This window comes from Salmo trutta, chromosome 23 (assembly GCF_901001165.1).
Source record: "Salmo trutta chromosome 23, fSalTru1.1, whole genome shotgun sequence".
In the NCBI taxonomy this organism is placed as follows: domain Eukaryota; kingdom Metazoa; phylum Chordata; class Actinopteri; order Salmoniformes; family Salmonidae; genus Salmo; species Salmo trutta.
The window spans coordinates 10816631-10839174 of record NC_042979.1 but is presented as its reverse complement, the minus strand read 5'-3'; the positions used below and the strand labels follow the sequence as shown (position 1 = coordinate 10839174).

The window sequence follows — 22544 nt, the reverse complement described above, 5'->3', positions numbered from 1 at the left end:
TTAAAAATAAATGTACTTTATTTTGGTCATTGTAGACAAAACGCATACATTGAGCTTCAGAATTTGTCATATCTACGCTAAAGTATTTTTAACAGCAAATTGTGGAATAAAATGTTTCGTTGCAATGTTTAATGATGTGGAATTGAAAAGATAAAGCACATAATTACTGCTTCTAATAAAAGGGTCCTTAATATTTCCCTTCATCCTATAATGTCGGCACAGATAGAACATAACAGTAATGTTGCACTGACGCTCATAGAGGAAATGAAGTATTAATCATCTGAAAAAAATATACTATTATTGAAATATATTTACAGGAGAAGACTATTTACAATTGATTCCATCTATAAAAGCATAGGTACCCCATTGACAGTGGGGCTGCTGTAAGAGCATGATTATCCTCTGTTCATAATGAACACTAGGAGATTCTATGGATCCAGTGAGTAGGCTCAAGAGTAACAGAATCAAGGCCACTGGCTTCAATCACTCTACTGAGGGATTGGACTTTGACCACTATTCCCAGTGGACTGGACCATATAAAAATCCATCCAATATTGTTAGATATACATATATTGAGACATACTCTATCTTGTTTTTACCCTAAAACTATGTCTCTTTCAAATATTCAAAAATAAACAGTGAACAGTTACATGGAGAGAACGATGGGTTTCTCAAAATGAAGCATTTCTAGTTAACTGTTGATAGCCAGGGACAGACCTTCCTGAAAATGTCAACTCCTTTCTCTCCTATCTCAGAACAATAAATGATCATGTACACACACAGAAAATATACTTGTTTTCAACTGCCTGACTGCAGTCATTCTATAACAGCACCTCTTACATTGCTGTACTAAAAGTGCTACACCCCATTATTTCACCCAACACAACATGGGACAATAGTAATATACCGCAAAACCATCACTTAGCATCCCACAGCAAGGGGTCACATTACCCTGTAATGAAGTGGAACCATAAAACATACTTCTTATGGCATATGTGGATGCAAGCCCTATACCCTAGTATTGCATAATCTACTTTTGATTACCATTAAAGTGACTGTTCAGTGAAAATCTCACTTAAAAGCTCATTCTGTTAACTCATACTAATAATGTTGTTGACTCGTCCTATTCTCGTACTCGTGGCCAAAGCATGAATAAAATAAAAAATACTTCAACCCCAGCTGAAAAATGCTTGCTATTTCCTCATTTAACATGCCACGTTGGGTCATTGGCTGAGCTGGCCAATCAGCTGTTTATTTGTCATTCACATTTTTATGACCGGTGTATGCCACACCATTCTGTTGTTGGGGTACGCCCACACCATTCAAATGTAGAAAAGCTTATTTTTAACTACCATTTCGTGGAAGGAAAACTATTTCAATCATTTTGTATTTAATTATAGGTCATATTTCATAGAAATCTGGAAAAACTGGACAGTTATGTAAATGACGACTGACTGGAAGGAGTAAAGAACAATGTAAGTCACGGTTATTACACTGTTATTATAACATACATAAAAGTAAAGTTGGATCCTTGATGAATCCACCAACATTTTGTAAAGTGTTATTTAAAGGTAGACTCAGCGTTCTGACGTAGATGTAGAAAGTAAACACCATAGTGGGTCAATTTCCGCAACAACTAAGAGTGTTGAAGCGCGAGGCTCAACTTAACAGCATGAAGCAAACCCAGGCACAGATACTGTATGTGACCGTGTAAGACCGGGATCTTGCATCTCGCTCATCTCTATCCGCGGTGCTGCAACATCATTTCGTTGAGTCTACCTTTAATGTGATAACTCTAAAAACAAGCCTACTTGTTTTAAAAATCTATGTCCTTACAACAAATAACAGCGTAAAATATTAATGTAAAACAAAAAGTATCCCTGTGCATTTCATACAGTATTCTGTACGAAAATGGTAGTTAAGAAACAGTAACCTGTTTAAAACGAAAAGCAATCATAATGAGCTACGTTTATACCCGGGGTGCTAACATGTGTCCTTTGTCCTGATCTTGTCCACATTCTGATTGATCCCACAATTTTAGACAAATGCAGTCATAGGTCAGCTCTTCCTGACCACCTCCAGAGGTAGTCAGACACACATTGCGTCTGGATATCTACGAAGTGTAGACTGATCTGCACAGTGAAGCCATTTAAATAATCATTATTTTGGCCTCTAAAATCATTGACAGGTGGCACCATTGACCTCTGCCATGTGTCTTCAAATAAATAAATATTATTCGGAAAGAATATCTGGGAAATAATTGCATACAGGTAGGGACCAGGAAATCTGGTCACAATGCAGACACAGTGGATGGATAAGAGACACACTTTAATACCATATGTCTGAAAATGTGGCCACAATCAGAATGTGGACTAGATCAAGACAAAGAACGTATGTTGGCACCTGATTTAAACAGGGCTTTAGTGTCATATTAATGACATCATACATACATATGGAAACATTTCAGAAGTTGTTGACTTCTTGTTCCTTTAATTGGTCAATAAAAACCTTCAGGATCCTACTGTACATACATTAAAAAAGTTAGTACAAACAACATCAACTCCACTAAGACCATGAAGGATTCCTCAGAATGTCGTGAAGCATAGTGAAAGGGGTAACTTCCAAAATGTGGATATGCCAATGCAACTAATGATAACTGCTCTTCAGTTGAAGGCAGGAAATTGACTGTTGTGGCCATAATGTGCCAACATGGGTCTGGAACCAGAAGGTCCAACGGCCTTGCTGCGTGACTGATAAGGAGTCCCTCTGGCTCTTCTCTAAAGTTCTGATGCTGTGAGGGGAGGCTGTCCTTCCACAGCTGTTCTGAGGTGAGGCTGGTCCTGCCCCGGCCGGCAGTAAGACTGTGTGGCTGTGATGTATCCTGGAGGGACCTACCTCCAAAACAGGTCCTGAGCTTTAGCACACTGAGCACGTCTTGGACCCTTTACATAGCAAGAATACAAAAAACAATACATGTTTAAGGATAATCTGTATTACCTTTAATGCACAGACAAAATGCCCTCTAAACTAGAGAGCAATAGTATATCCTCCACTCTGACCTGACTGGGCTTTCAGGATGGCCTGTTGTGCCTCGTACTCTTCCTGCTTGGCCTTCCACTCCTTCCTGTTGTTCAGCATGCCATCATACATCGGCTGGATGGCCGGATGGAAGCGGGACAATTCCTGACGGATAAACAACAAAACAAAAACTTGAGAGCTCTATTTCTGACAGTCAAGCCATCTAACCAAATAATGCTCGTCTGAATGGCAACGATTTGTGCATTTGGTCATTCTACACATCCAATAGAAGGTCTGCCAACTATTTGACCAAACACTAAGATCTATTGATTCATGGTTTACTTTGTGCTTAGCAATAACTGTGAAGCTGAGTGATGTAGCTAGTCTGAAGGAGTGGTAGTACATGTGGTAACGTTACCTTGTAGACAAATGTGCAGACAAAGTCAATGAAACCACACTGCAGCTCGGGCAATTGACCAGCGCAGTTTCTGTCCATCATTGTCTGGATGAAAAGGAGGGAGAAACATGGTTTCACACACACACGCACAAAATAAAAACGTAGTTCTTCATCAGGCATCTTGGATGTGTAAAAATGTAGGTGGATATCTGAAGAACAGACACACACACACACACACACACACACACGTTGATATACTCACAATGGGTTGTTTTTCAAGAACTTCTCTTTCCAAGTCACCCTGCACCCACCACTCAGCTGCTTCAGACAGCGCCACCTGGAACGAAGCCAGGTAGTCCAACGTATTTCACTATATTGGACAGCTTTATTCACTTACAGAAATACTAAATCATCTGCTAAAATGTCGTATATATAATCAAGGGAGGTCCTCACCTTGCTTTGTACCTCCCATGGCTTAGTGAGGGCTGACAAGTCACATGCTGTCATCATCATGGCCCTTTGAGGGGAATTATTGAAGGTTCAGCGTAAAATAGAAATGCTAAAATAAGATCCAATGTGCATGTTATAATCCTACATATCCCCCTATCACTACTATCCTCCCCCTAACATGAACTGCACTCACAGGACAATCTCTTTCCTGGTAGTCTCCAGGGACATCCAGTCCACCCACTTCTTCTCATCTTCGTAGGTCTTTGATAGGTCGACAATCTTCTGGAACATTGTTCGCTTCCTGGTGACATTGGAAAATGTCCAAACAGAGATTTATACATTCAGTTAAAGTTATAAGCTGTGCATTGTGAAATCTTGTTCCCTCAACTTTGCAGGACTAAGTAAGCTTGATCGTCGTATCTAAATCTGTGCTTTAATATGCAGAAAAAGAGTCCACATTGACAACAATACATGCTTCCTAAGATCTGTATGGGGAATACAATATGTATTGCCGTTAAGTAAATACAGATGTAGGATCTTAATTTGATCACTCTTTTGTTGCGGAGAATTTTCCTGCACAGCACGAAATGCAAACTTGTAGTGAATTCAAGCTTTATAAAGTCTTCTAAAGTTTGTAATTTCCACTTTAAAATGTCAGACTAGAATTTCCCTGACAAAAAAATGTATAAACCCCTACAAAAAATATCCATAAATTATAATACACATAATAATTCATATTTTCTGTTGCTGCAGGATTATTTTCCTGCTGTAGCAAACTTAATTGAATTGGAGTTGCAAGTCTTACTTGAAATAGAGTTGCAAGTCTGTTGAAATGATGGCAATGTCCATGAGGTGGATGGCATGCTCATTCTGTCTTCTGTTGAGGTTCTGGTAGATATTTAAGGACTGGGGGGAGGATGGAGGAGTGAGACTAGAGCATGTGATCAACATGGAAGCATAAAGTACAAATAAATAAATAATTGACCCAAAAAAATTCTACTCTAGTAGTGAATGTTTATGTCTGAGATACAAAACCCTTACGTACCTCGTCTGCCAGAAGGAACTTGCTAAATTCTAGATGATGCCTCTCCAGGACGGATGAGCCGTGAAGCTTGGCAAGTGGGTTACTAGATCTGTTTGTGAGGGGAGACCAGACCAGACACTGTAAAGAGCTCATCATAAGCCATTCATCACACAAAGCTAATCAAGGTGCTTCTCTACATGCAAGGCCTCAGTTATGACAAGAGAGTGAGTAAAAGAAGAGACCCATAAATAATTTAAGGACTGGTTGCGCAGATGTAGGATCCTAATTTGATCACTCTTTTGTTGCTGAGAATTTTCCTTCACTTTCCTGCAATTTTCCTGTGATTTACATAAATTCACTGAAAACCCACACTAACACACCCACACTAACGCACACTAATAGTATTGCACTTTTCATGTAACATACTTTTGGCCAGCTAATAGCCTAACCACCGATCAAGCAACGTAGTGGACTAAACAGTCAAATCATTATTTTGCTGTGACAATACTGGTCAAATTAAGATCCAACATCAGTACCAACTTTCAGAGAGCAGAGTAAAAAGAGAGCAGCGATTCCCAGGAGTACTCACTTCACCTGGTAGAGGTTGTTGGTGCCCCTGTGGTCGATATCATGGAGGAAAGCAGATGTGATCATTGCCATCACCTCCAGATCTGTGTAGTATCTCTTCATGTTCCCTGTCTGACACAACAAAATACAGCAGTTTGACTTTCAGAATTAGAGATCTTTCAATCATGTCTTCAATTAATTTTTTTTGGCAAGTAAGAAAACATGTTAGGGTACATTACTGAGGTGTAAGCATTCCTACCGTCAACAGTGTGAACATGGTCTGTCCGACATTGAAACCGTGGCGCCAGTTGTGATAGGGCATTTTCCTGTAGCCTTTGCTGATAGAGTACATGAAGCGTACCAGAACCTGTTGAAATAAAGATGCCTGTTGGTTTTCATAGGATTTGGAAGTGGAGCTGTAGAACTTTAGAGCATATACAGATAGTATGGGAGAGTAATAAAGTAACTAATGACAAACTGCACAGAGATTATTCAGAACTGACACTTTCCCGGCACTGAAAGATGTTGCAGTACAGATCATGATTGCACCATACCTCCTGTGGAACCTGGAACTTCTTGACCACTCCAACCTCATAGAACATCTGGATCCCACACATCACCAGCTCCAGCTCTGTGAGGTCAAAGTCAGAGAACCCGAACTCATAGATCTCAAACTTCTTGGGGCCGGGCAGTTCTTTTTTCTGTGTGATAATACATGATCATTATGGCATTATTAACAAAAACTAAACATGCAGATGTACATTACATTTTAGTCATTTAGCAGACGCTCTTATCCAGAGCGACTTACAGTAGTGAATACATACATTTCATGCATTTAGTTTTGTTTGACTGGCCCCCCGTGAGAATCGAACCCACAACCCTGGCGTTGCACACACCATGCTGGCGTTGCAAACACCATGCTCTACCAACTGAGCCACAGGGAAGACCGTAGGATCTTAATTTTAGCTAGTTTACTACAGCAGGAAAATAATCCTGCAGCAACAGGACATTTTAATTATTATGTTGATAATAATCAATGGGCATTTTTGTCGGGAAAATCAAGCCTTTTTAAACCTCAAATACACTATACGTTTTACATTTCCTGCTACAGGGTGATCAAATGAAGATCCTATATCTATACAACCATATAAATCTAGCTAGAGCTTTCAAATGCAGGCCTACTGTTCCAGTACTTAAACATATACTCTAGGGACTAAATCAGAGATAATTCTACAACCTCCAGATTATGACCAAATGATTATTCTACAAAAATAAGGTAGCAATACCAGAATCTGCAGGAATTCATCCTCTTCACAGTCACAGGGCTCTCTGTTGAAATACTGTCTGGTTTTCTAAAATACATAAAACAATAAGTGTGAAATATTAAAACAACACTTCTCTTGTAAAGGAGGTTAGATCTGTGTATGTCTGTGAGCAAGGCTTCACCAGGATATTCTGTATTTCGTCATCACGGCACTTGACGTGGTAGAGCACCATGTCCTGAGCTATGTCTTTCCGGTTCTCTATCATTTTCATCCTGTCATAGGTGTCTGTGTTGAGGTGGGACCAGCCCAGGAAGTTAGTCATAGCCTGGGGAGACCGACAGAAACAATGTCATTCAGAGTAGGTTCACTCAGAAGCCAACATGGGTAGACAGACAATCACACTATCATTCAGAGTAGGTTCACTCAGGTCAATGTGGTGAAGAGAGTGGGAGGCATTTGACTGCCACAGTGCATTGTATAAATGAATGGTCTACACAAAAAATACAGAGAACAAGGCTTTCTAGAGCCATTTGACTTGACGACTTCTCTGTGAAGAGAGGAGTTGTTGAGAAGACAGTTGCGTGCTGTAGTACAGTAAAGTACCTCCATTAGCTCTTCATCCTGCTGGTCGAATGGCTTCCCATCTTTCCTGTTGTAGAATGTAGCCACGCCCACAATATCTTCCGTCATGTTGACAATTGGCATGGACAGCACATTCTTTATGGTCCAACCACTGTCATCCAAGGGTTCTGACTGTATTATGGGAAGGCACAAGGTAAATGGTCAACAGGAATTATGCAAGTTGCTAAACTTTTTGCGAAAACCACATGCAAGGGTACTTGATTTTATAAGGAAGCAAAATGTACCTGAAACTTGAACATCTCCTCTGTTGCGGGATTTATGATGTTACATATCTAGATATTCAAAATAAAGAGTACAGCATCAACACACATGCAAATCATGGCAATTTGAACATTGCGTTATTTTCAAGTCAATTCCAAATTCTGATAGCATTTCGAACACTTGCTATTGGAATGCCAGTTAAAAAACTTACAAGACCAGTTTCGGCCACATATGTGGGAAGTCCAGTACACAAAACCCAGTGTTCTGGAGTGGGAGTCCTGTTGACCACACAGTCAGACAAGACACACTGATTATTCCACTATACAGTATCAAACACAGACCTGGGTTCAAATACTATTTCAGATATCTCAATCACTTTAACATACATTCAAAGTAAGTATTCAGAAATATTTTATTTGAAAAGACAAGTAGTTGAACATTTTAATGTGTTTGGAAATACATTTGGGAAAAATGTGCATACACTGACTAAAATACACTCGCTTGCGTTTAACCCAGGTATTTGAAAATTGTATTTGAAATAAGTCTTTGAAAATTCTCTAAAATACAATTTGGTAGACATTTTGGTCTTTACAAATAACCATTCAAATACTCAAATAAAAGTACTTTTTTTTGGCTGTGTATTTAAAAATACTCAAATACACAGAAAAAATATTTCTAATACCAACTACTCAAATGCACATGTATTTGAACCCAGGTCTGATAATACATGGTTGAAACTACTTCAACTATACATTAATGTTAAGAGAAAAGTGAGATAAACATACGCGATAACTTTGATGTCCTCTTTTCCATGCAAAATATAATCAATGACTTTGTAGAATATGACTTCCTAGAATCACAGATAACAAAACAAAAAAATCACACACCACAAATACAAATTTGCAGAAACAAAGGCCAGAGACCAGTTCATAGGATAATAAGTAGATAGTTATGAACACTTACTCTGCCATCAGGGGTAAGAGGTCCAGAGTAAGGGGGCTGGTCTCCCATCAACACTGGCCAGATGTCAAAGAACTCCTATAGGAACAACGCAATAACACAGATGGATTGTCAGACACAGCATATTACATAATATTACAGAGCCTCAGTGGTGGTTCTAGCTTGTATGGCTCCCTGCCCCCCCCCCCCCCCCCCCCCCCCCCCCCCCCCCCCCCCCCCCCCCCCCCCCCCATTAGTACTGTACAACGTTAGAGATGCGCCCATCCATTCCCCCAGTCCCCCTACCTCAGGCTTCCAGTGGGGAAACCTGAGGTCAACCTACCCCAGCCCCCCTCCTCATCTCGTACTTCTGAGTGGGAGACCTTCCCAGGTAGTAGCCTGCCTAGCTCACAAACTAGAATCATGGCGCCCACTCCGACAAGGTAAATTGACCCGCAGTCCCACACGGTGACATCATATCACTGACGTGATGTGCAAATGAGCGATAGAAAACCGATCGCGCAAATGTCACCATTCCAAAACATTTTGTGCGGGTGCCTCCGTGCCGCCCCCGGCAAGATGCCGCCCTGGGCAGCTACCCATGTCTCCTATACCTAAATCCGTCACTGCAGGGCCTTCAGAAAATATTCATACCCCTTGATTTATTCCACATTTTGTTGTTTTACAGCTTGAAATCAAAATGGATTAAATATATTATTACACATAATGACAAAGTGAAAACTTGTTTTTGGACATTTTTGAAAATGTTTTGAAAATGAAATACAGAAATATCTAATTTACATAAGTATTCACACCCCTGAGTCAATACATGTTAGATTACCTTTAGCAGTGATTACAGCTGTGAGTTTTTCTGGGTAAGTCTCTAAGAGCTTTACACATCTGGATTGTGCAATATTTGCTAGACAACCATTTTCAAGTTTTGCAATAGATTATCAAGCCGATTTAAGTCAAAACTGTAACTCAGCCACTCAGGAACATTCACTGTCTTCTTGGTAAGCAACTCCAGTGTAGATTTGGCCTTGTGTTTTAGATTATGATCCTGCTGAAAGGTGAATTCATCTCCCAATGTCTCGTAGAAATCAGACTGAACCAGGTTTTCCTCTAGGATTTTGCCTGTGCTTAGTTCTATTCAGTTAATTTTTTTATCCTGAAAAACTCCCCAGTCCTTAACGATTACATGCATGCCCATAATATGATGCCTTGTTGCCAACAGGATGCAAGTTTTGGAATATTTTTTATTCTATACAGATGTTGTTCTTTTCACTCTGTGGATTAGGTTAGTATTGTGGAGTAACAACAATGTTGTTGATCCGTCCTTAGTTTTCTCCATCCTCCTTAATGAATTTCATAAAAATGTAAATAGTGAAACATTAAAAAAGTTATCGTTTTTAGATAAAACTATACTAAATATATTCACGTCACCAAATAATTGATTAAAACACGCTGTTTTGCAATGGTCTACAGTAGCCTCAACAGCACTCTGTAGGGTAGCACCATGTTGTAGCTGGAGGACAGCTTGTTTCCTCTGGGTACATTGACTTCAATACAAAACCTAGGAGGCTCATGGTCTTCACTCCCTTCCATAAACTCACACAGTATTTATGACAACTTCCGGAAGACATCCTTCAACCTATCAGAGCTCTTGCAACATGAACTGACATGTTGTCCACCCAATCAAAGGATCAGAGATTGATTATAGTACTGAAAGTAGGTGTGCCGACATGGCAATACTTGTATTCGTAATCGTATCCGTAATTTGACAGTTGATTGTCGGATCGGATGATACTTGCGATCTGAAAAAACAGAAGTGTTTTAATATGCCTAAATAGATGTTGGCCAAATTCCTGCAATGAAGCTATAGATTCAGAGCAGAGCGCGGAGGGGTGTGTGTGTGTCCGTCTGGCCTCAATTTGCTGCTGGCAGCCAAGTTTGTCACTCAGTCAGAATCCACATCAGCGTTTAATATTTTTTTCCTACCCTTGCCCCACTTGTGAGATATTATGCACATTGATAGCAAACGTCCTCGCCATGTGATTTATCATAGTAGCAGCCAGGCAGCAGCAATCTAAATGATCAGCTCAAAAAGAGGAAAACTGATCGGGTGAAATTATGAAGCGATTGGATGGAGAAATATAATTTCCCTCTATCCAATCAGAACCGCAGGATCAACGTACAGCCCGCACTTCTCTTTACAGACAGCCAGTTGAGTTACTTCGACCACGTAGAATCTCGCACATGACTGACTGACATGAGAAAGATGCGTTCTGCCATCTGAAAATGACTTTTTTCCCGGTCATCGATAATTACAAAAAAATACTATGATCATAATCGTGTACAGAAAATTGCCCATATCCGTTATGATACTCGTTTTGTCCGACTACTCGGCACACCCCTAACTGAAAGCATAAGCTACAGTTAGCTAGCACTGCAGTGCATGTGGTGAGGTGAGTAGTTGAAACAAATAAAGAGAAATATAATAGTTGAACAGTTTTGAACAAATACATTTCTTTAAAAATGAAGGAGAAGCGAGAGAGAGAGAGCTATATTTCGTTGTATTTTTCTTTCACTTTCACTTAGCTAGCAAATGCTGCTAGCTAGTTTATCCTACTCAAACACCCGGCTCAAACAGAGAGGGATGCTATGTTAGCTAGTTGGCTATATCTATCCAACACTGGAACGCTTCCATGTCAAGGTAAGCTTTTGGTTTTATTAATTTATTTCCACCGGGGCCTGCCGGTGTAACTGCTAAACTGCTTGCTGACTGTACACTGTACTGCATGATTGTAGCAGGTTAAAGAACAGGTTAGTTCTAGTAGCTATGTTAGCTAGCTATGACGTTAGCTAATATGGTGATAACGATGTAGGCTGTGTGTAGCGCTTAGCGGTTATGATATTAAGTTTTTTTTCTGCCTGGTCACAGACGGCTGATGTGTTGTGCATTGAAGTCCACAAGCAAAAGGAAAAGGTGAGAGGAAAGCACATAGATGCGAGAAGGAATTCTACAAGCAAAATGATAATGCTGTTTGTATGTGGCTGCTATGAAAGTGAACTGTGTTTGCGTGTGATCAGGGATTTATTAATTCTGCCAATTCTGTTGAAAAACATTTCTTAAATGGAAGCAAACGGAATGAAACAGGGATAAACATAACTGAATTTGTCTATTAGAAAGTCTTGTTTGCAACTGTTGGACTAATGATTACACCCTAGATCAGCAAGATGCAGGCAACAGTATTGAATGTGTCACTGTCTGTCACCTTGATTACTTTATTTTTTCTCTCGACCTGTGCACCTACGTTATAAACTTTCATTCATAGGCTAGTTTGTAGCAACCTCATGATAGGTATAGGGAACATTCTAGTATCATGTAGTAGCCTAAACCTATCAATGTTACATTGAGCTGGGTGAATGGAATATGAATGACAGTCGTCCAATATGCTGTAATAGAAGTAAGGCCATGCTCATAAAAAAAATATCGACCTCGCTTATATTAAATGCCACTGAACTTCACTATTCTCAAAGGGATATTCAATGTCTGCTTTTTTTATTTTTACCCATCTACCAATAGGTGAATTTAGTTGCGAGGCATTGGAAAACCTCTGTGGTTTGAAATTCATTGCTCGACTGAAGGACCTGAGAGATAATCAATCGCATGTGTGGGTTACAGAGACGAGGTAGTCGTTCAAAAATCATGTTAAACACTATTATTACACACAGAGTCCATGCAACTTATTATGTGACATGTTAAGCAAACTTTTACTCCTGAACATATTTAAGTTTGCCAAAACAAAGGGGTTGAATACTTATTGACTTAAGACATTTCACCTTTACATTTTTAATTAATTTGTAAACATTCTAAAAACATAATTCCACTTTGACATTATTGGGTATTGTGTGTCGGCCAGTGAACAAAAATCTCAGTTTTATCAAAAGTTTTATCTCAGTTTTATCAAAATATGCAAAATGTCAAGGGGTCTGAGTATTTTCTGAAGGCACTGTAGTGCTGTATGTGCAAAATATTAACAAATACTGCTAGAGCTATGTTTTGTGGGCTACAGTATTACCAGAGGAGACCCATAATAACTATTCTTTATGATGACTAAATGGCTGGATCATTCTTGAATTGCGGTGGCATTTACTGTACGTCCCTCACCTTTGCAACCATGAAAAACACTTTAAAATCACACAGAGTTACATATCACACAAACTGTTTATCAATGCTAAAACATAATGCAAGTCCTTTATATTGCAAAACTTTATGTTTGTGCATGGTGTAAAGTACTTAGGGCAAGCAAATTGTCTTGTTCCAGAAGTGATGAGTGGAGTTGTAGTGACATGTTTTGGGGATTTGGAGGTACCTATTATGTTGAATGCAAGAAATTAAACAAAACTATTTAATATATATATTATAGATCAATAAAAACCTTTGAAGGCTTAAGACAATACCGCAATTCAGGAATGGCCAGGCTACATGCAGACAGTGTCACCCACCTTCTCCTTGGTCATGTCCAATAGGCCCACAGAGTACCTGTCACAGTTCAGATACGCCCGCACTGTATACAGGGCTTTGTGGAACTGTCTCTCAATGTCTGTCAGCTCCTCAAACACCTTGTTGGCAGACCACAACAGGACCTATACCCGACAGAAAAACAACAACCACGAAGGATCAGCTAATAACCAGTTGGTTGATATATCAATAAATGTGTGAAAGCTAAAAAAAAAATGACTTTTTTGTCTGTTCACCATAATGTCATCTACAATTAGTAATTCCTCTGAATATCAGTACAGACAGCAGACTCACCTGTCCTTTTCGAGTCTCACAGTTGTACAGGTAGTTCAGCTGGTAAATCTTCAGGTTCAAAGTGGCTATTCTGAGATACTTCAAAAAAAGCTGGGAGATCAAAAATAGGAATTATTGTTAAAGAGAAATACATGCATTGGTGTGTAATCATGGTGGTAGAGGAAAGACGAGAGGGAGTATTTGAAAACATCAGGTGTGAATGTGACCTTCCTCTTCATTAAGGCAGCAATGGCACCGTTTGCATGTGTTCCCTGTGCTTGTTTGATGGACATGTTTGTGTTCTACAACATCAGTCTGTGTTTATATGCTGCATATGCTTTGAGAAAATACACTTTGGGAAGGGGGAAAACCTGTTGATTACTCATCCCCAACTAATTCATGCAATAACCTCCTCTTAGTATTTCCATTGTGATACTGACACATGGACATGTGTAGATCCTATTCTCAGAGAGCCTTCGTCGTCAGTACTCACATCCTCATCCTCAGTGGTGAAGTGTGGTCCAGTGGTCTTGTTCAGGGCCATGATCACAGCCACCACATCCTCTCCGTTCATGATGGGCGAGGCTAAAATGTTCCTGGTCTTGTACTCGGTCAGGTCATCAACGAATGAGCTGAAGTGACTGCTCTGTATAGCAGAAAACCAAACAAATCACCGACATCAGAGATCCCACATGGATGTGTTAAGACGGGTCTGTCTATAAATCAGTACATGGCCTTAGTTTTGAGCCTTTTTTTCAGTTGGCATATCATTATAGACCACAAATTAATACATGTTAACCTCTGGCATATTCAAAGATAAAACACAATTTATTAAAGAGATATAACTGCTCAGGTAAGAAGTACACTCCATTATCAAGAGTGAATGTAAATCTGGGCAATGTGAAATATAAATGAATTTGAACCGTGTTAGCTTCCTGCTGACCCTAGTGTAAACGCCCCAGAACAGGTGCCTTAATCCCAGTTACAACAGGGGGTCAAGGGATATACAATAACTGGATTACATCTGTCAAGAGGATTTATATTGTCTCCAGATATACATTTAGAAGATCCCCACAGTACTGTACAGTTGCGATACCACTTTGTGTGTCACTGCGTTTTAGCAAAAAAAACACAATTTTAACTATGTGTGTATGTTCGGATAGGCACGGATTAAATAACTATTCACTTTTTTCTCTGGCTGAACATAAACGTGATATATCTATTTATTTTGCAATTGTTTGTTATTTTTGGCCATTGGTACAGCTAGAAGATGATATCATGTAGGAGCGTATGACAAGGCCCTTGTAAAAGACTATTAACACAATCTCACTGGCTCCTAGCCTCTGGGACACTGTCTGTCTGTCCTCATCACTACCACAATGTTTATGCTCCATTTCCCCGTCTGACTCTTACCTCATTGACATCTTTCAAATTTATGTGTTTCTTGGTCTGGGCCACATTTCCCACCACCCCAAGGTCCAGGGGGAAGACGATCTCATGGTCAGGGTGCACCACACAGTCGTCCAGCTCTGACTCTGTAGTGATGTTGAAGAGACGAGTGGCCAGCTCCGCGATGCCGTTCCTCTCCCGGTACATGAATAGGCTGCAGCGGTCAGCTTGGATCAGGGCAACGATCCTCTTCAGAATCTTAAACACCACTTTCTCCATGTTCACGTTCTCCTGCATTTCTTTGATCAGGTCGAACAGGATCTGGCCTTCCTCTATCTGGCCCAGCTCCTGTAACATCCCAAAATCCACCTTGGACTCCGAGATGCCTGCCATCACAGAGAGGGCCCCCGGTGTGAGCTTCTTGTTGAAGTAGCCCTGGGCGAAAGCCGGGTTCCCATCCAGGAACTTCTCAACATCTTCCTTCGTCGCACTCATCTTGGGTTAGGGATGTACTGGTTCTCCCCCAGTCCCAGTCTTCAAACCACGGTCTCTAAAAAGACGACAAAACCAATTATCTATTGATTACTAGCAAATAAAAAAGAGGGCAAGTTCACACTGTAATCCCCAAACTCTCTAAAAAAGAGGGCAGGCACGTTAGTTAGGTCCTGGTGTGAACAGAGGAGACACTTGCAATGGCAGGGGAGGGAGGGCTGAGTCCAATCCCACTGTCATCAGCAAGCTTTTCTCTTAATAGTGTTGAAGGTGAGCCAGGATCTGCTCATGCAAAACTGATCAGGTGATCTCTATGAAGGAGGCCAACCCAGTCATTTCATTGGCCGATTACCTCCTCTTCTTTCGCCCCTCGCCAGGTTTAGAAAACAAGCCTGAAGGAAAAGAGATCCGGACTCCCTCAAAGGAGTCACATGTCTGAAAGCAGTTAGCCTTAAGATGTCCCCCCGTTTGGTTTGTCTCCAACTGTAGCCTACTCATGCCCCAGGCAGGCACCACACACACAAGCTCCTAACTTTCTTATTAAAAAAGCACTCCTCATTGCTAAGCCCTATTTAGCCAGGCCACTAGTTGATTATCTCAGCACCCCAATTCTGTTGTCTTCAGTCAATACTATTGCTATGGGATCCTTCACAGGCCTCTGCTGGTTGTAGCCTTCTGAAGCAGAAAAATATGTGTTAGTTATATTTCATACACATCTGAAGCACATTACATTTAAGCTTTTAGATTTTAGATTTTTTTTTTTTACACAATAGCCTTACTTACTGCAGTATCTGTTATGATCATCCAATTACAATATTACATTTATAAATAGAAATTGTTAAGTGAGAGACATGTATGGGGGTCTATGAGACAATAAGACAAGCCCGATGATAAAATGGCAATAATCTTTCCACCCCGGCTATATTAAGGTTCCTTAACTATCTTATACAAAAGGTCAGCTGGATAATCTCCACATGAATAGATTCATACTATCACATCTGCTACCTGTGAGTGAGACGAGGCTGGCGAGGGAGGTGTCTCTGTCTGTGTGCATGTGATATGTACTGTGCAAAGTATGTGCACGTGCATAGGCATACATTTCATTCCTATGAACCTGCGGCTGTCTTCCTTTACGAGGGTGTGTGCTTACAAGCCTTTGCTTATGAGCGTGTATAAAACAGTATCGCCTCTCATGTTTGTTATTCGATATTACGTTGGGTATAACTACTATTACTTTATCATCAATGTTGAATGAATTAAACAGTTCTTTCATCGCAAACCTCAAATGGAGATGAGGGATTTAACTAATGTACACGTTTAATGATACTGACATATTACTCCAGCCGTTGCAAGCCTTTACATGAGCTGTTTGTCGCCAATGAACTGTTGACACCTTGTGGTGCGTTACGTCCATTGTGCACGGCCCAAATTTCACCCCAGACATACAGTGCAACAACACAACACAAGATGGCAGCCGGCTTATACTAAGGACCAAGCTAACTGAACTTCTACTGTTAATCACTGCTGCTGAAGCTGACCATGGCATTGGTATTCATGCCGTCAAAATTGTATTCGAAAGATTTAGTTTTACCAGTAAATGTTACAACCGTTACCTGTTTGTCATACACCTTCTGTTATTTTTTTTACTGCCCCTGGAACTTTTTAAATGGCAGTTCAATTCATTTCATATGTCAGAAATAGTCGGCAAATGTATGCTCCCTGTCAGCCTCTTCACCAAAGGTACAAATGAATAAAGAGCAACAACACACCTATACACACTGTAAAATGGTAACCAAAATACCAACATTGAACACCTGTACAGAAAAGGCTGTGGACGGTCTGACGCAGTACAATATTGTATGCTATCAACAGACGTGCCAAAAATCTTCCATGAAGCCTTAGATCGAGTACATGTTTCCAAGCATAAATATAGTACAGCCATCAGCTTGGAGTTTGCCAGCACAGTATGTGGCTTTTAAAAGAACTACAGAACAACGAAAGAACTACAGAACAACGAAAGAACTACAGAACAACTAAAGAACTACAGAACAACTAAAGAACTACCGAAGAACTAAAGATCTACAGAACAACTACAGAAGAACTACAGAACAACTAAAGAACTCTCAAAAACTACTAATGCCTAAAGATCTATTCCAGAAATAGGTCATAACATTGTGTGTAATGCCTCAGAGTAGTGCCAAGAGTACAGTAAACAATGCTGTAACTACCCGGAAGTGCCTTTAATTAAATGAATGGAGAATGAATGAAGAGGGGCTGAGTGGTGGTGGTACTTCTCTGCTGGGCCCGCTAGCCAATCATTCAGGCCCAAGCCTCATGTTCAGCCTCTTGCCATCATCCCCTGTGTCTACAGCCACACGTAGCCACTCCTCAGAGCCAGGTGTCTTTAGAGAACTACAGAAAGTTTCAGACAGCTCCTGGCAAGAAGCACCAAGTACTGGGATTTCACCTTGGAGTGCACATTGTCTTTTACTGGTAAAAGGGGGATAAGAATAGCCTCAGCAGAAACTCCATTCAGACAGCAGCTGGTGGTAAAAATAGACATGTTATGTAAAAACAGGTTCTTAAATAACTAAGATCATGGTGACTTCATGGCACTGCTTACGTGTGTGTGTGTGTGTGTGTGTGTGTGTGTGTGTGTGTGTGTGTGTGTGTGTGTGTGTGTGTGTGTGTGTGTGTGTGTGTGTGTGTGTGTGTGTGTGTGTGTGCCTGAGTGTGTGTGTGTGCCTGAGTGTGTTCAAGGGTGTGTGTGACACAACAGAAGCACTAGTGTTTACTGCATCATGTTTGTTCCCGCTGAGTTTGTTCACGGACTCCATAGAGCACAACACATACAGTAAATAACCTTAAAGCTGTTTCACCACGCCAGTCAAGTACATCAGAGCCAAACAAAGCCTAACGTAACACTAGCTCACACATTACAGCTTCGGGCCCTTAGCAAGTCAATTATCAGGACTGATTAGAACAGCACATAGAGCACCAACGGTCAAAACATTTGAAAGCAATCGTTTTGACAGAGAGCGATCCAGCTGGTAGCTTACACTACAATTTTGATGGTTAAGGATGCCTCTCAAGTGGCGCTTCACATAACCCTACATTACATTTCCAATATACTATTTTAGCCTGCTGGCTGTTTAATCATACTCCAGGATCTCCAAACTAGTCTCAAGGTCTACAAAGCAGTGCTGCTGGTAGTATTCTATCAGCAGTAATGATTTACGTCCTGGAACACATGTTCCAGCATGTGCTGGGGTATGATTTCTCTCATCCTAATGGTCCTCAGTGTTTGGACAATATATTTTCCCATCGTAAGTGTGTGTGTCTTCACAGTTACATAAAGCCCTAATTGTTTTTACGAGAGGCATGGGCGGATTCAGAAGCGAAGCCAGATTATAGTCAGGACATCACCAACCGGATTAACCCGTGATTTAAGCACCTTATTTACTTACAACAAGTGAAAATAATCAGTACCCTTGTCTGTGTTCACTGTACATAAAGGGCCCCAAACACAAGAGATTCCAAAACCTAACGGACAACCACAAAACACTGAATTCTACTCGCTGCTCATCCTCACTAAGACAGGTAAGGTCCATTGTCTTGATGGAGAGGACCCATGAATATATTTCATGCTATTATAGGACTTGATTATCTCACTGAAAATGTAAATATCGTTCTTAAATACAGTATGAATTGTTTTTGGAAGATACTAGCAAGCTAAGAATGAGTTTTGCTTTTGTATAGACATGCATGTGTCACACCCTGATCTGTTTCACCTGTCTTTGTGATTGTCTCCACCCCCGTCCAGGTGTCACACATCTCCCCCATTATCCACTGTGTATTTATACCTGTGTTCTCTGTTTGTCTGTTGCCAGTTCGTCTTGTTTGTCAAGTCAACCAGCGTTTTTGTTCTCAGCTCCTGCTTTTCCTAGTCTCTATTTTTCTCACCCTCCTGGTTTTGGCCCCCGCCTGCCTGACCACTGCCTGACTCTGAGCCTGCCTGCCGACCTGTACCTTTACCCCACCTCTGTATTATTGACCTCTGCCTACCCTGAGCCTGCCTGCCGTCCGGTACTGTTTCCCCACCTCTGGTTTACTGACCCCTGCCTGCCTTGACCTGTCTAATGCCTGCCCCTGTTGGATTATTAAACCATTGTTAATTACGTGTCTGCATCTAGGTCTTACCTTCATGTGAAATATGGCATTCATTTCTACCTCACAACCCTATGAATATGTAACAGAACGACCATTGTACTTTAGAAACTGTTGTAGTGTGTCCTCATTTTACTCCAATGAGGATACACTACTACAGTGTCTCTGGGAACGCACTGAATGTTTACTAACTTAGAAGCAGACCATTTGCCTGGTCTGCCTCCTGCGTGGTAGACAGCTTCACAGCCAAGGCGGACTTCGACCCCAAGAGGGTGAGCTTTGCTACAGTGCACACATTAGGGGTCACATCCCTAGACAGATAAAAACAAGTGAACAATTTCAGTTTAAAACATGATTGGATAAACATGGCTAGGATCATGTGTAATGCAAATGCATAAGAGATGACTACAATGATCTGCTGAATAAAGTTTTGAATCTCCTCTGGATTTCAATCCTCATTGAGAAAAACTCACAAACAATAGACAATCTTCTCCATCTCTGGTTTTCTCTGTTGCAGTATTCTGGGAAGTGATATGCTCTGCAGAAGAAGGAGCCTGTGGGCCTGTTCCTCCAGGACAACATCTCTGCTGAGTACACCATCGATGATGACGGCACCATGACCGCCTCCTCCAAAGGACGTGTCACTCTCTTCGGGTGAGTAGATCTGCATCAACTTGGAAGAACTAGCATATAAAGCATACACAGATGCTAAAATAATTGTCTAGTTGTAAGGAAGAATGTGGATTAATATCCATTTAATTTGTCTAATAGACCACAACATTATGGCACAAACCAATCAAATGTTAATTGGTGGACAGGAAATATAGACAACATTTTACACTGTAAGTGATGGATCACAATAATCTTGCATATGTTTGACCTCTGCTTTTAAGTTGCGAGAGCTTATATGAGTTTCAGTGTGTTTATATGTTCTGTGCAAATGAGTATGTGTTATTGTGTTGACAGGTTCTATGTTGTGTGCGCTGACATGGCTGCCCAGTACACTGTGCCTAACCCCACCAACCCCAGCAAGATGTTCATGAACTACCAGTGGAGGTGACAACTACTGAGTGATTGACACCGACTATGATACCTACGCCTGCCGTACCCTGAAGGACGATGGACACTGCGAGGATGGTTACTCCCTGATTTTCTCCCGTCACCCCCGTGGCCTGTCCCCAGCAATCCAGCACATTGTCCATGGGAAACAGGAGGAGATCTGCATGGCTGGCCAGTTCGAGCCTGTCCTGCAGTCCGGTGAGTTGGACACTTGTCTATAGGGACACAGCATGAAAACAAAGGCTAAATGAGATCACATCTAGATAATATCAATGAGCATGAAGGAGAGCATCCTAATTAATAAATGAAAGCTAAGAGGGAGCTAAGAGTTGTAGTTCAAATAGGATTGAAAATATTCACAACAATCTGCATTATGCCCCAGTGCAGAAATGTTTTCTTAGGCAGATAAATCTGATTAGGGAGCATGAATAAGTTATTTTTCTCTTTCCTCTACAGGAGCTTGCTAAATTGTCAGCTCAGCCTGCACCGAATTCCTTAAGCATGCTGGCATGAGAAGAGGCGTCCAGGGCCGATGGATAGGTCCATAACAGCGCTGTAGAAATGAATAGACCATGTTGCAAGGCGGGAGGGAAAAGTCCACCACCCATTGTCTCAAGGGAAAGGTTGCTCAATCGGGTAAAGTGTGTGTGTATGAAAATAAATATATTTTTTAAACAAATCTCTGAGTTGCATCCATGTTTGATCAAGAGCTAAAATTTATTAAATAAATTGTTTTACATATACAGTGCCTTTGGAAAGTATTCAGACCCGTTAACTTTTTTCACATCTTGTTACGTTACAGCCTTATTCTAAAGTGGATTAAATAGATTATTTAGCAAATTTATAAAAACTAGAAACAGATACCCAATTTACATAATTATTAAGAACCTTTGCTATGTGACAAAAAAATTGAGCTCAAGTGCATCCTGTTTCCATTGATCATCCTTGAGATTTTTCTACAACTTGATTGGAGTCCACCTGTTGTAAATTCAATTGATTGGACATGATTTGGAAAGGCACACACCTGTCTATATAAGGTCCCACAGTTGACAGTGCATGTCACAGCAAAAACCAAGCCGTAAGGTCAAAGGAATTGTCCGTAGAGCTCCGAGACAGGATTGTGTCAAGGCACAGATCTGGGGAAGGGCAGCATTGAAGGTCCCCAAGAACACATTGACCTCTATCATTCTTAAATGGAAGAAGTTTGGAACCACGAGCTGGCTGCCCGGCCAAACTGAGCAATCTGAGCAATCGGGGTAGAAGGGCCTTGGTCAGAGAGGTGACCAAGAACCGGATGCTCACTCTGTCAGAGCTCCAGAGTTCCTCTGTGGAGATGGTTGTCCTTCTGGAAGATTCTCCCATCTCTGCAGCACTCCACCTATCAGGTCTTTATGGTAGAGTGACCAAAAGACCCCTAAAGGAGTCTCAGACAATGAGAAACAAGAGATTGAACTCTGGCTTGAATGCCAAGCCTCACGTCTGGAGGAAACCTGGCACCATCCCTATGTTGAGGCATGGTGGTTGCAGCACCTGCAGGGACTGGGAGACTAGTCAGGATCGAGGGAAAGATGAATAGAGCAAAGTAAAGAGGGATCCTTGTACGGAAACCTGCTACAGAGCGCTCAGGACCTTAGACTGGGGTGAAGGTTCACCTACCAGCAGGACAATGACTCTAAGCACACAGCCAAGACAACGCAGGCTTGGCTTCAGGACAAGTCTCTGAATGTCCTTGAGTGGCCCAGCCAGAGCCCAGACTTGAACCTGATCGAACATCTCTGGAGAGACCTGAAAATAGCTGTGCAGCGACGCTCCCCATCCAACCTGACAGAGCTTGAGAGGATCTGCAGAGAAGAATGGGAGAAACTCCCCAAATACAGATGTGCCAAGCTTGTAGCGTCATACCCAAAAGACTCCAAGCTGTAATCGCTGCCAAAGGTGCTTCAACAAAGTACTGAGTAAAGTGTCTGAATACTTATGTAAATGTGTTATCCACTAGTCTTGGCTGTGAACTGTGAATAATGGCAGAGAATCCACTGATCCAGGTCCAGCTAGGTCCAGACTAGGTCAGTTTGGGAAGTCTCTCACCCACACCAGCTTAACTCCTCAACTCCTGAACCATGCAACCACAGAGATCCT

At 41.2% G+C, this 22544-nt stretch overlaps 1 protein-coding gene and 1 pseudogene across 2 annotated transcripts; one reads left to right on the top strand and one right to left on the bottom strand.

Moving 5' to 3' along the window:
* Window positions 1-19615, bottom strand: LOC115159319 (rod cGMP-specific 3',5'-cyclic phosphodiesterase subunit beta). 2 transcript variants are annotated; one of them, XM_029708902.1, is made up of 23 exons: window positions 19542-19615; window positions 14715-15240; window positions 13795-13947; window positions 13323-13412; window positions 13013-13153; window positions 8528-8602; window positions 8350-8414; window positions 7776-7842; window positions 7588-7635; window positions 7325-7474; window positions 6903-7046; window positions 6743-6808; window positions 6011-6157; window positions 5716-5823; window positions 5479-5588; window positions 4911-4998; window positions 4671-4771; window positions 4059-4166; window positions 3869-3932; window positions 3678-3752; window positions 3437-3520; window positions 3060-3183; window positions 1-2942 (listed from the first exon to the last, which is right to left on the bottom strand). In XM_029708902.1, the coding sequence occupies exons 2-23, from the start codon at window positions 15183-15185 to the stop codon at window positions 2917-2919; spliced, it is 2505 nt and encodes an 834-aa protein (XP_029564762.1). In that variant the 5' UTR covers window positions 15186-15240; window positions 19542-19615; the 3' UTR covers window positions 1-2916. The 2 variants fall into 2 exon arrangements, with proteins under 2 accessions (XP_029564762.1, XP_029564761.1); XM_029708901.1 differs by lacking the exon at window positions 19542-19615 and having other exon boundaries at window positions 14715-15409.
* A 266-nt stretch (window positions 19616-19881) lies between these two features.
* LOC115160258 (purpurin-like) lies at window positions 19882-20636 on the top strand (annotated as a pseudogene).
* The last annotated feature ends 1908 nt before the right edge of the window (window positions 20637-22544 follow it).